This window comes from Notechis scutatus, chromosome 5 (genome assembly GCF_049901735.1).
Source record: "Notechis scutatus isolate UNSWTSFEM ecotype Mainland chromosome 5, rNotScu1.2, whole genome shotgun sequence".
Taxonomy (NCBI): domain Eukaryota; kingdom Metazoa; phylum Chordata; class Lepidosauria; order Squamata; family Elapidae; genus Notechis; species Notechis scutatus.
Genome location: NC_142013.1, coordinates 69,024,999 through 69,040,060, shown reverse-complemented (window position 1 = coordinate 69,040,060; position 15,062 = coordinate 69,024,999). Strand labels below are relative to the sequence as shown.

Sequence of the window (15,062 nt, the reverse complement as noted above, 5' to 3'; positions counted from 1 at the left end):
CTGACTTCTGCTGTTTATTGCAGTGCTGTTTTGAGTTTACAGAAAATCAATAGAAGAAATGAGAAAACAATAAAAACGTGTGATGGATTTTTTAAATCGTTTTTTCCTTTCTTCCTGCTTAAAATAGCTAATTCCTAAGAATCAATCTAATTATAGTAGTTAATGCATTTTTAGTGATGGAAGCAAAACATAGATCTCCCTCGTGAACCTTGGATAGGGCTGCACTCTCCATTAGAGAATGCTACCTGGAGATCTTTCTGGGATCACAGTTCCAGCTTAATGAACAGATGGCAACTTTTGATATTCAATATTATTAAAAATGTTGTATAGTTAGCATTATAGGAGATCAAGATTTATATCTACTATATTTTATTTTTCCAGATCACCTTTTGCTGCTGTAACAGATTATTCTGTCACAAGGAACAATGTCATACAACTCTGCCTTGAATTAACAACAATTGTACAACAGGTGTGAAACTACATAATATTATGTTACTATTTAAAAGTATTCTGCAGTAGGTAAAGATTTTGCACACATAATTTCTTTAGAGTTAAAAATATTTCTATTTACCAATTTAGTAAGCTATGTTGCAAATTCCTTATAACAATTTAAAGTAAATTGTATTACTGCATTTAGATATAAAGTTAATATCAATCAGTTATCTCAGGTGTGCAATAAAACATTTTGAGCTCAATATTATACATGTAAATTTGAACTGTTTTACATACACTTACTCTATTTTTAATTTTACTTGACACAAAATTGACAAAGCAAGGGTATTTTAATTTAGGGGAAGAGAAAAATAGCTTACACCAGGCTATGTCTCTTAATATTTATGAAAAGAAGGGGGTTTGTGTGAAAAGCAGCAAGAAAAAGAATAATTTTCAAGTTCTTTCATGTCAGGCAGCTTCTAGCTTCTTTTCTGAAACTAATTGCGAAGCCCATTTGAAATTCTAGTTTTGCTTGATGGTGTTTACAGTGTTACAAAGGCAAAACACCTACTGTTTGTCTTTGGTTAAAAAAACCCCAAAGCATATATCCTTTGTGTTACTGGAGTGATTAGAAGTGAGGGAATTCCCTTTTTATTTTTTTACTGGCACGTCTATGCTTGGTGGACCAAATCCACTATATCCACCAATACATTCTATCCACCCCTGTTTATGTTTCAGGCAGAAACATGAGTCTGTATTTATAAATTCTGTATATATTTTTGAAAATCAGTATGTCTCACAATCTGACTTCTACACTGCATCATTTATAGCTTTATTTGTCCTAAGAGTATCTTTCTGGCAATATGAACCGTTTCATAGCTTATATGTAATGAATAATGGATACAGTCAAGACCAGGGGTATCAAACTCAATTTCATTGAGGGCCACATCAGCATTCCGATTGCCTTCAAAGGGCCAGTTGCATGTTAGACTCAAAGCAGCCAGGTGGGCATGGCTGGTAGGTGTGGCTGGGTGGTCACAGCCAGGTTGTTGCGACTAGGTGGGCATGGCTGGGTTGGCAAAGCCGACTCAATGTGGGTGGTGGGGATGGGGTGGGGGGCTCTTTTACATTTTACATCTTATCTTACTATGCCTGGAGTGACTGAGATAGAACGTGTGGAAAGCGAAAGGGTACAAAAGTGTTCTGACTTTGGCAGCCAGTGTACCTGTGCTCGCAGGCTCCATTAGGCGCCTAACTTGGAGTTGAAAGAAGTTTAGTGGTCACGCCAAAGGCCACTCTCAGGATCTGGCCTGCATCTCTTTTGCTTCCTGAAACTAATCTACCGACTGGATTCTTGGCTGCTATTGTTTTTAAGAGTGGCAAAATGAAGTTAGATTTTGGACTGGATTCCCCTCTGAAGTACAGCGTCAAAAGGAGGAGCTTACAGCTCTCTGGCTTTGGGAAAGCTTGGCTCAAAGAGGCAAACCTAGGCGAACCTCAGCTCAATTCTCCCCAGCTGGCTGAAAATCCTAGCGTGCTCCCTTGGCCCCAAATCCTATTGGCTGCTGTTGAGAGTTCTGGAAAATGGAAGCCCTTAAGATCGATTCTTGCAATATACCCTGGGAGCTTCTCCATAATCGAGGTCTTGTCAGTCTTTGGCATGTAAAGGCTCCTTGAGAGCATGCGGGTGGGGCTAGGGGCAAGGCAAGGCATGGCCTGGTGAGGCCAATGAGCTGCAGTTGCTGCTGGGCGCTGCCAGCCCCTGCACACTTGCTGCCTCCTGTGCATGCGCCCAGGGGAAGCACCCACCCTGGCTAGGACGGGATGGGGCCAAGGTAGCTGGGGCCAGCCCCTTGCTGTTTCCAGGGCTGCCCGTATTGGACAAATCTAACCACATAGTTTGACATGTCTGGTAAAGACCCCTCCAGGTTTTTTTAAAAAAATATCTAATTTGCAGCTTCTACTTTTTTGGCATTATTTGGCTTGCATATTGGTGTATTCTTGTACTTCAAGGGGGAAAAAATGTTACCTTGGGAGTCTTCACCTTTTTGTTAAAATTTTCGCCTGATGGTATTATGATTCCATTTTAACTTGAGTATGGACAATAGGTCCAAATTTTTTTACCTATTTTCTCTTATATTTATTGTAAAAGAAATATAAGTTATTGCAACATATTACTGTATTTATTTGGATTTAATGGATGCATGGGAGAAAAAGGAAACATGCTAAGGAAGACATTGACATTGTAATACTGCTCGACAGTCTTCTTAAGCTACATATATAAACATACACCAGAAACACACCCACAAACTGTCTGCAGTTTTACTCTGAATCAGATTGAATTAAGGTTGACGTGCTCAGCAGTGGTTTTTGCTTAAGAATGTTCCCTATTGCAATTCCCTATTGTAAATAAATCTTTATGGCATTTATGTATTCCTTTGATATGAAAAGCAATAGGTAAAACCCTGTATCATATTACAGTTTGCTTTTCATTTGATGGTGAAGCTTTTCCCTGAGGTTAGACATTTCTTTTACACAGCAAAGACCACTAAAACTTCTGGTCTATCTGATTCCACTTGGGACAATTCATGGAAAATAAGCATTAATCCTTTTCATAAAATGTTTATATTACTCTTGAGAATGAAATAATACCTTAGTCAGTTGGATCCATAGAATGAGTATGTGAAGATTTGAAAGCAGACTGTGTGCTGGTTAGACAGTATATAGTTAGTTTAGAAATTAAGAATTATTCCCTTAAGGGATTGCCTTCTGGGAAATGTAGTCTTAGATCATGTGGGCACATCTGGATTTCTGTTTGACTCTTGGGTCAGACTTTTGATTGTCTGGAGGGCTAAATTGCTTGCGTGCTAGGCACCGAGGCCAGTTTGAATCACAGCCATGTGGAGGGCAGCATGCTTACCTTAGCACTGGGGTAGAAATCCACTTTGTTTCACACTATGGAAAGGACTCATATTGTGCCTGTCAGAAGAATATCTTCATTGACTGTAAGTTTTTGATATGAGAATACCTGACGACCAATAAACTAATTTGTATGAAAGCCCTTCTGTAGAGTTTATCTGCAGGTCTTAAGCAAAAGCAAAAGCAAGAGACAGGACACTGTGAATTACTTTTCAATAGTGCAGCGAGTAGAGTTTGCTCTCTGCTTATATACAAGTGTCTTGTCAGTGTTGATGGGAGTGTTCTGGATGGTTTCTTGATTAGGCTTTTATCTGAGTTGGAAGTTTCTTGACTGGGGTATTGCTTACTGCTTGATTATCAGTCTAATATTAATATTGGTGTTAATTTCTGCTTATCTGAGTGCTGATGGCTGGCAAGAAGGTGTTTGATCTTTTTGTTTCCTTTTAAGCTTTTTTGTTGTCTTTTGAATGGTATGTAGATGATGTTTATATGTAATTTGTCTGAGTGCCAGGCTTCCAGGAATTCTCTAGAATTTTAAAACTTTGGTTTAGTCTAGTATGTTCACAATTCCTAGTTGAAACTATGCTGAAGTCTGCCCATGTGTTGTGCAATGAAGGCATTTTCATCATGTAAACAGCAGTGCAGTGAATGAATGGCTGCATGCTGAGTCAGAGGCAGCTGGCAACAGAGGACAAGAGATACAACAGAGATACAGCTCAGGAGCCCAACTAAGCAGCCCAATGCTGGAAAAGAGGCAACTGAGAACAGCGTACCGCAGCTGATCAGTGGACAAGAAGGGAGGCTATTGGAGGCAGCGAACCAGTGGGTCACAATATATTCAATAATTGCCATATTCCAAATAAACAGTCTTGGGCAGCCCAGCTCAAGGGGCAACCAGGCATCCCAGGGCCAGGCAAACTTGAGGCAACCAACTACCACAGCCATCCCAGTGACCTGCCCCAGGTGGAGGACTTGTGGAGGACTTGATCAACATTCCCTCCCCAGTGAGATGAGCAGCACCTCCCCACCTCCTGCTAGCTCGACAGCCCTTCCAAGAGGCCTGTCTGGCAGAGGACAAAGGGCCTGGAGCAACACATCTAACAAAGAGAACCGCTGGCTGTGAGAGGAGGGGAGAAATGCAGCAGCAGAATCCATGGAGGGGGGATCGTAGCAGCAGCAGAATCTCAGTGGAAGGGAGAAGTGCAGCAGCAGTAGAATCAGTGGAGGGGTGACCGTAGCAGCAGAGACAGGCAGCACAGCAGCAGAGGGGCATCAGAGTGATCTGATTTCTAAAACTGAGTGTTGGGCTAAGTGGAGCAGACCAAACTGTGGAGCTGAGCCAATTGGAAAACTAAATGGCAGGCTGAGAGAGCTGACCAGAGCAGAGAAAAGGCTGAAAAGACCCGAGCACCAAAGGTCAGAAGGGAGCTGGCAGAGAAAATGACAAGAGGCCGGAGCAGCGAATGATGCAAGTGAAGGCAACAATTAAGCTTGAGGTCCCAATAGGAAGGGAGGGAAGACCCCAGTAGAGAATAGAAATAAACACAGGACAGAAAATAAAAGACAAATAAATAGGCAAATAATAAGGACAAGAGTGGAACATTAGAAATCAGTGAAGAATAGGATTAATAAAGATCAATCAAATAAATTAGGCAAATCTTTAATAATAAGGTAGGGAGGAATTGGAGCTCAAAAACTTTAAAAAAATATAGGGAAGAAAAGGATAGATAAAACTAACAGAATAGTAAGCAAGTTACATAAATAACAAGATAGAAAAACAAGCACATAGACAGAAAAAAGGATATAAAAATTGGCATAATTACCTAAAGCAGATAAGGTAGAAACAAGGCTAAGAGCAAAGCACATCCACCAACCAAAAAAGGGATTTTCAAATTCTAAATTTTTAAACCTTATAACTTTTAAATTTTGAAAACTTAAATTAACTACTACATTTTTAAACTATTAACTTAAATTTTTCTTCTGGAAAACTGGCAAAATCTTCCATATCCTTAAAGAACAACCAAAATGAAACATTTTAAAACTATTTTCTCTCTTTCTTCAAACATGTATTGAGATAAAATCTACTTTTACATAATTTTTTACCCTTAAAAGAACCAACAAAAAGAAACAAACTTATGGAACAGGTGACTGATACTATTGTGGTATGCAATATATGTTCCATGTATGTGCTTATGCCCAAAGGACACTCAAATTATACATGTATTAAATGTAAACTATGTGAACTGCTAGAGGAAAAAGTAAGGAATCTAGAGGCAACTCTAGCCAAACTCCAACCTAGGTAAGAATGCTATGTCCAAAGTGAACCATATAATGAACAAATAACTCCCAGAGGTTTTGAACCTGCTAATAAATGGAGGAAGATAAATGGAGGTATGTCACACATAGAAGGAAACACAGTAATCAAATAAAAAACAGCATAAAATCTAATAAACTCCTGCTGCTCATCTAACCCAACCAGAAGCAGCCCCATTAAAACTAAGCAATCAATTTCTCCCCCTAAATGAAAATATGCAGGCCCACAACCCCTCCCCAAAGAAAACACACAAAAGAGACACCATCAAATACTCTAAAAAGTCACATCAATAAACACACGGAGATAAAGAGGAAAACACCCCAGACTGCACTCCCTAAAAAAGAAAGACAAATGTTGGTGAAAGGAGATTCTATTCTCAAAGGAGCCTTCTGCACACCAGACCTACAATTTAGGGAGGTATGTTGTCTCTCTGGAGCAAAAATTAAAGATGTAGCTTGAGAACCTAACCAAAACAATTAGGCCCACAGATTACTACCCTTTCCTCCTTCTCCACTGGGACAAATGACACAACAAAGAACCTAAGTACAATATTGAAAGAACCTAAGTACAATATTTAAGCAACGAGGCAAAAAAGTTAAGGAACTAGGAGCACAAGTAGTGTACTCCTCAGTACTTCCACGAAAGGCCAACACCTATTGAGGGGAAAAAGAATTCTAGAAATAAACCACTGGCTAAAGGGTTTACAGAGTCAGCATATTGCCCCCAAGAATCTGGGTCCTCTTTTTACCCACCTCAGAAGGATGGAAGGCTGAGTCAACCTTTAGCCTGTTGAGATTTGAACTGCTAAATTGCAGGCCAGCTGGCAGTCAGCAGAAATAGCCTGCAGTACTACACTCTAACCACTGCGCCACCAAGGCTCATACAAAAAAGACAAACTGTAAAAGACAAATCAAAAATTAAAATTAAAATAAGGAAGAAAATGGTAAGAGAACACCTTTCTGACCTTTTTTTAGTAACAATTTATTTTTATGTTTACAATAATTCCATCGTTCATTCATACAGTGTGTCAACTGGATACATATATCTTGTGCTAACAATTGTACTTAGTACTTTTCTTACCAATATAACAATAATCACATGTTCTTTATAAGCCATTATCTCTTATATCTATTACTTTTATAACAGTCTTAACTTATTTCTCTATATATTCATCTACTCAATTTTAACTTGTTTTATTTTCCAACCATTGATAAAATAGATCCCATACCATTCTTCTTTTTCTTTAATTGGCAGTGTTAATCTATTCATCTCTGCACATTCAAATATTTTCTCAATCACTTTTTCCTCTGCTGGTATTTTATCACTTTTCCAATTCTGAGCAAATACAATCCTAGGTGCTGTTAATACATGAATAATTAAATATGATGGTTGGCATATAAATTAAAAAGAGAGAGAGAAATGAAAAAGATAATGCAATTAATAGATGATCAAGGAAAGTCTTGTAATGGAAATGATGAAAAGAAAAAGATAGTACAGAAATATTATGAAAAATTATACAACCAACAGAATATTGATGAAGAAAAAGTTAAACAATATTTGCAAAGAGCGGAGCTACCCCAAATACCTGAGGACATTAAAATAATGTTAGAAGGGAAAATAACAATGATGGAATTAATTGAGGCATTAAAGAGACAAAAAGGCTCCGGCCCCAGATGGGCTACCAGCAGAATTTTACAAGACCCTACAGCAATCTAAGTATTCTAATGCTTGAAGTGTTGAATGAAGTCTTGCCAAAAACTAAAATACCCAACTCATGGACAGAATATTGATGAAGAAAAAGTTAAACAATATTTGCAAAGAGCGGAGCTACCCCAAATACCTGAGGACATTAAAATAATGTTAGAAGGAAAATAACAATGATGGAATTAATTGAGGCAATAAAGAGACAAAAGGCTCCGGCCCCAGATGGGCTACCAGCGGAATTTTACAAGACCCTACAGCAATCTAAGTATTCTAATGCTTGAAGTGTTGAATGAAGTCTTGCCAAAAACTAAAATACCCAACTCATGGACAGAGGCTTATGTTACTCTGATACCAAAAGAGGATACTGACCTACAACAAATTAAAAATTATAGACCTATTTCCCTGCTGAACTCAGATTATAAAATATTCATCTCAATAATGGCAGAAAGATTTAAGAGATACTTGCATAATTTTATACATGCTGATCAAAATGGATTTCTGCCAAAGTGGCAAATCAAAGACAATATGAGAATAATTCTGAATACTTTGGAATATTATGAAATACATCCTGAGAAGCAAATGGCCTTGGTATTTTTAGATGCACAAAAAGCTTTTGATAATGTAAATTGACAGTTTATGATATTACAAATGGAACAATTGGGTTTTGGTGAAAATTTTATTAAAGCTATAGAGGCAATATACAGTATTAGAAGCAATCTGCCAAAATAATGATAAATGGAGACTTAACAGATAATATTAATATTAAAAAAGGAACTAGGCAAGGATGCCTGCTGTCGCCTTTGCTGTTTGTTTTGATTTTGGAAGTTTTAAATAGAAATATTAGAGATGATAGTGAAATAAAGGGAATGAAAATAAAAAAGAGGAATACAAATTAAAAGCGTTTGCAGATGATCTGATTTTTATATTAGAGGAACCATTGAAAACAGCACTTTAATTGATAGAAAAGATTGAAGAATATGGACAGGTGGCAGGTTTGAAAATAAATAAAGACAAAATTAAGATTTTGGTCAAGAATATGGTGGAAAAACAAAGGGAAGAATTAAAAGAGTGATTGAATATCCAGATCACAAATAAAGTTAAATATTTAGAAATACAATTAATAGCAAAATGTGGAACATTCAAAGAAGATAATTGTTATAAACTCAAACAACAGATTGTGACAGACTTGAAAAAAAAATGGGAAAATCTACAATAATCTCTAATAGGGAGAACATCTACAATCAAGATGAATATATTACCAAGGATTTTATATTTGTTTCAGACAATACCAATTAAACTAGGGAAAGAATATTTTGAGGATTTTAAAAAATAATACTGAAGTATATATGTCAGGGAAAGAAGGCAAGAATCAAATTAAAATTGTTACAAGATGCCAGAATAAGAGGAGATTTTGGTTTACCCAATTGGGAATTATATTACCAAGCGCCAACACTGATGTGGGTGAAAGAATGGGTAGTCTTTAGGAATACTAGATTGTTAACATTAGAAGATCATGACCTATTATTGGGATGGCACGCCTTTTTATGGTATAAGGAAAGTAAAATGCATGGGTATTTTAGGAGACACTATATTCGTGATGCTTTGTTATTAATATGGGAGAAAATAAGGAAACAACATTACATGAAAATACCAGTCTGGTTGTCAACTATAGAGGAATTTGCATAACCCAATTGTTTATAAAATGGAACATACAGTGAGATATGGTGAAATATTAAGAGGGTGAACTCAAATCTAAACAAGAACTAGAAGAACAAGAAATAGAGATGAATTGGTATTCATATGTGCAAATACATTCTAGATATGATAAAGATCATAGGACAGAAGGATTTTATAAAGAACTTACTGAATTAGATGGAATTTTGACAGGTACTGATGAGAATTTGATTATATGGATATTTACTTGGAGTAAAATTAGAAGAACAAGTAAAAAAAACAATGATTGCTTGGGGAAAGATTTTTGGATATCGGATAGATTTAGAAAGATGGCAGAAATTATGGTCTCGAAACTATAAAATAACAATGTCAATAGCATATAAGGAGAATTTGTATAAGATGTTTTACAGGTGGCATTTACCCTCGGCAAGAATAGCAAGGATGTTTAAGAACAAATCGGAGAAATGTTGGAAGTGTCATCAGATACCTGGATCATACTATCACATGTGGTGGACTTCTGTGGAAGCCAACAGATACTGGACTAAAATTCATACATGGCTAGAAAAAATGACAAAACAGCATATAGACTTGAAACCAGAGATATTTTTATTGGGTATCTTACCTGAAGGATACAGTAGAGAATTGATAAATCTGATCGATATAATCAGATATACTTGATATATCTCCTCTTACTAAATACAGCTAAATTTGGCATCATATTTGTCTGTGAAACATGGCTCAACGCATCTCTCCCTGACTCTATTACAACAATAAGAGACTATCATGTTTACCGATCAGATCGTGAAATCCGTAGAGTAGGAGGTGTTGCTATCTTCTATAAAAAGTCCTTACATCTAAAAAACATCCAAGTTACCCAGGAGCTTGCTCTTCCTGAGACCATCATCTGTGAACTGTCCTTAAATATCACATTTCAGTTCTTACTATATTACAGAGCCCCTGATTATGACATCAAACATGCAAACAAGCTAAATACACTACTAACATGGGCAGCATCCTGCCCACACGCTTTTATCTTTCTTGGTGACTTCAATTACCTTATAATAACTGGACCCTAAACAAATGTAAAACTGAACCCACACATGCAACCTTCTACAATGCTGCAACAAATCTGGGACTAGAACAACGAGGAACCAACAATACTAGACTTAATAACTGCCTTGATATCATCTTCTGCAATAGTTTGAATTCAATTTATGGAATACAAATTAAAGAACCCTTTTCCAACAGTGACCACAACATGATTGACTTTTGTCTCAACATACGTCCACATAAAAATCACCAAATGACGGAATCCCCAATTATAACTTCAAAAAAGGCACTATGATCTTACAAATAATGATCTCTCATCCCTTGATTGGCAATTTCTATTTACTGGATGCAATACTGTTGAAGACCATTACAACATATTTTTACTTGAAGTCAAGAGTCATCAAACTATATGTACCAATAACAACTTCCAGAACCAGAAAGAACAAATTACCCATAACAATAAGGAAACTTCAATCCAAAAAGAAATCACTTTGGCAGAAAAACAAATCTGGTCACGTTGCCAACTTCAAAAGTCGATACAAAAATTTATGCCACCAGATAAAGACTGAATGCACCAATTATCACATTAAACAAGAGGAAAACCTTCTACGTACAAATTCCACCCACGCTTTCTACAATTTTGTAAACAACAAACTAAAAGACTCAAGGTCCATCCCAACCCCTGAAAGGACCAAATGGTAAAGACTGCAACGACGACACCATTAAAGCCAACCTCTTTAATGCATTCTTTGGCTCAGTATTTGTAAACAGCAATGCTCAGTATTTCCTAGTCGAACCACAGACAACTACAATGATCCAATACATATAGATTTCACATAAGACAACGTTGAAAAAGCACTACACAATCTAAAACCATCTCTATCTATTGGACCAGATGGAATATTGCCTACTACTTAAAAAAGCTATCCACTGCCATAGCCGAACCTCTAAGCATAATCTTTGAAAAATCTTTCAGGACCAGCTCCTTGCCAAACCTATGGTCTCAAGCCACGGTTATCCCCATCTTCAAAAAAGGAGACCCCAGCCTAGTTGAAAATTACAGACCAATCTCTTTATTCTGCGTCACCTGTAAAGTCATGGAATCAATTATTAACCAATCCATTATCCTCCACTTAGAGACAAACAACCTACTCTCTAATAAACAATTTGGTTTCAGAAAAAAACTATCCTGTAATCTGCAACTCCTACACTGCAAAAACATATGGACTACACAACTCAACCAGGGCAAAGCAATAGACACAATCTACATAGACTTCTGTAAAGCCTTTGATTCAGTGGTATACGACAAACTACTCCTAAAACTAAAATCTTACAGTATCTCTGGACACCTGTATAACTGGATAGAAGCATTCTTGTCAAACAGACAACAAATAGTCAAAATTGGGAGCGTCCTCTCAAATTCTGTACCTGTCAACAGTGGTGTCCCCCAGGGCAGTGTTCTAGGACCAGCTCTTTTCATACTCTACATACATGACCTCTGTGATCATATTAAGAGCAACTGTGTTCTCTTCGCTGATGATGTAAAGCTATTCAACACCACAGACAATACTGCCACCCTTCAAAAAGATCTAGACTATGTATCAGAATGGTCAAACAAATGGCAACTTCAAATCTCAACAAATAAATGCTCTGTCTTACATATTGGCAAAAAATAAATAAATCAGAAAATAAAATACAGGATGAATAGTCAAAACTTTGTTGATGATCCAAACACTGTCAAGGTTCTTGGAGTACTCATCTCTAATGACCTAAGTGCTAGAGCCCACTGTAACTACATAGCCAAAAAGGTGTTAAGAGTTGTTAACCTAATCTTAGGTAGCTTTTTCTCTGGTAATATTACACAAGCATACAAAACATTTGCTAGACCAATACTCAAATACAGCTCATCAGTCTGGAACCCACATTACGTATCTGATATTAACACAGTTGAGAAAGTCCAGAAATATTTCACAAGAAGAGTTATCCACTCCTCTATTTGTTGCAGGATACCTTATGCCACCAGACTTGAAATTCTAGAGCTAGAAAACCTAGAACTATGCCGCCTTCGGTCCAATCTAAGTATAGTATATAAAATCATACATTGCAATGTCCTACCTGTCAATGAATACTTCAGCTTCAACAATAAGAAAAGAAGAGCACACAATAGATACAAACTCAAGGTAAACCACACCAAACTTGATTGCAGGAAATACGACTTCAGTAACAGAGTGGTAAATGTCTGGAATACTCTACCTGACTCTGTAGTTTCTTCCCCAAACCACAAAAACTTTAACTTTAGACTTTCTACTATTGTCCTCACCCCTTTCCTAAGAGGTCTGTAGGGGGCGTGCATAAGTGTACCAACGTGCCTGCCGTCCCTGTCCTATTGTTTCTTTTTTCTTTTTCTTTTTCTTATTTTTCCTATATGTATCCATTTCATGTATCCATAACTATGTTTATACTTATACCTGTTATGTTATAATTGCCTGCCAAGATAAATAAATAAATAAAAATCAATAAATTATAAATGTTTTAACAGCAGCTAGAATTGTATTTGCCAAAAATTGGAAAAGTGAAAAAATTCTGATAGAAGAGGTGATTAAGAAAATAATGGAATGTGCAGAAATGAGTCAATTGACATTAGCAATTAGAGAGCAAGAAGATAAAAAATATTATAAAATTTGGGATTTATTTTATCAATGGCTAGATAAGAAAATAGGGAAATATAATATGATATAAATATAACATAATGGTAAAGATAAGACAATGTAATGATATGTTATAACTGATTACAATAAAATGAATAATATTATGAACTATGTTTTGTAAAAGTTGAGATTTGCTTGAAAAGGATGACGTGAATTTATAATTAAAGTCTAATAAGAACTTAAGAATAATATAATATAATATGCACAGTTGATCTATATAACATGAATTTTAATTTTAATTTGGAAGGGAAAGACTGTTGATATTGTGCACAAAAGATATGTACCAACTGACACACTGTACAATGGAAAGATGGTTTTATTTAATGTTTTATGTTTGCATTTGTTAAAATAAATAAAAAACCTTTAAAAATTTAAATATATTTCTTCTTTGCTGTAACATTCAGGTACCATCCCTAATAAAAATAATCCAGGTTTCCAATCTATATGTTGCTTTATCATTTTTTCCAACCATTTGTGTACTTTTGTCCAATATCTTTTAGCTTCTACGCATGTCCACCACATATGGTAGTATGTTCCTGGTGTCTGGTGTCATTTCCAGCATTTGGCTGATTTGTCTTTAAACAGCTTTGTCAGTTTTGCTGGTGCAAAGTGCCATCTATAAAACATCTTGTACAAATTTTTTTATATGCTGTTGATATTGTTAATTTATAATTTCTTTCCCATGGCTTCTGCCATTTATCTAGTTCTATTGTATACCCAAAGTTTTTCGCCCATGCTATCATCGTTTCCTTTACTTGCTCTTCTTCTAGTTTTACACCTCGTAAGTAACAGTACAATTCTTTTATCAGCTTGTCTTCCATTCTTGTTAATATTTTATCCAATTCTGTCAGCCCCCTATGGATACCTTCAGCTTTGAAAAAAAAATTATATTTGATTGTATTTGCATGTATGAATACCAATGCATATCAATCCCTTGTTCATTCAATTCTTGTTTGGTTTTGAGCTCACCCTTTTCATTCAGTATATCCTTATATCTAACAAAAGTTCCCATTTTACTTATATTTGGGTGTACAAGTGCTTCCATTGTTCATAACCAGACTGGGATTTTCAAGTAATGTTGTTCTCTAATTTTTTCCCATACTAACAATAAAGCATTCCTAACAAAGTGTCTTCGAAAATAACCATGTATCTTTCTTCTCCTGTACCATAGAAATGCATGCCAATCCAACTGCAAATCATGTGCCTCCAGTGTCAACAACCTTGTGTTTCTTAACATAGTCCATTCAAGTTAGTACTGTGGCCTGATAGTATATTTCCCAGTTAGATAACCCAAACCCTCCTCTGATTCTTGCATCCTGTAACATTTTAAGATTAATTATATATATATATATATATATATATATATATATATATATATATATTATATATATATATATATATATATATTTCAAAACTATTTTGTTAATATCTTCAAAGTATTTTTTTTCTCCAGTTTTATCGGAATTGTTTGAAACAGATACATAATATATGAATATAATATATTCAACTTAATTGTTGCAATTCTTCTTATTAATGATAATTGCATATTCCCCCATTTTTCCTGTCTTAATTTGTTGCTTTAATTTATAATAATTATCTTCCTTAATTGTTCCACATCTGGCCATTAACTGGATCCCTAGATATTTTAATTTCTTTGCAATCTGAATATCTAATCTCTCCATTAACTCTTTTTTCTGTTCCTCTATCATATTTTTTTACCAAAATCTTATTTCCCTTTATTTATTTTCAATCTTGCCACTTTTCCATATTCCTCTATCTTATTTATCAACTTAGGTGCTGTTCCTAATGGTTCTTCTAATATAAAAACCAAGTCCTCTGTTTTCATCAAAGGAATATTCAAATTCTTTCCCCATATATTTAATGTACTCCTTTTCTCTTAATATTAAATTGTTCATTGTAACCTCTTTTTTTGTCCCTTCCATATTACTTTAATCGAGTTATGGTCTGCCCATGTGCTTGTTTCAATACTTATTTCTTGTATGTTAGAAATTAGATCTGTTGATATCCACATCATGTCAGTCCTGGACCAGGACAAATGTCTATTTGAATAGAATATATTGTTTGTTTTTTGGGTGTATTTCTCTCAATGCATCTTGGATTGCTAATTCTTCCGTCATCTTGAAGAAAGATTTTGGTAATGTTTTCCTGTTCTTTTTGTTTGTCTTTTGTGTTTTACAGTCCATTTCAGCATCCACTATTGTATTAAAGTCTCATAGGATGCATATACTTTTATATTCTAG

At 35.6% G+C, this 15,062-nt stretch overlaps 1 protein-coding gene across 6 annotated transcripts in view; it reads left to right on the top strand.

The window, feature by feature from the left end:
- CNKSR2 (connector enhancer of kinase suppressor of Ras 2) overlaps nucleotides 1–15,062 on the top strand; it is a 264,189-nt gene that overhangs the window by 62,493 nt on the left and 186,634 nt on the right. For all 6 annotated transcript variants that reach the window (XM_087966919.1, XM_087966922.1, XM_087966920.1 and 3 more), the window contains exon 4: nucleotides 382–469. In XM_087966919.1, coding sequence (XP_087823045.1) covers nucleotides 382–469 — 88 coding nt within the window. The remainder of the gene's footprint in view (nucleotides 1–381; nucleotides 470–15,062) is intronic.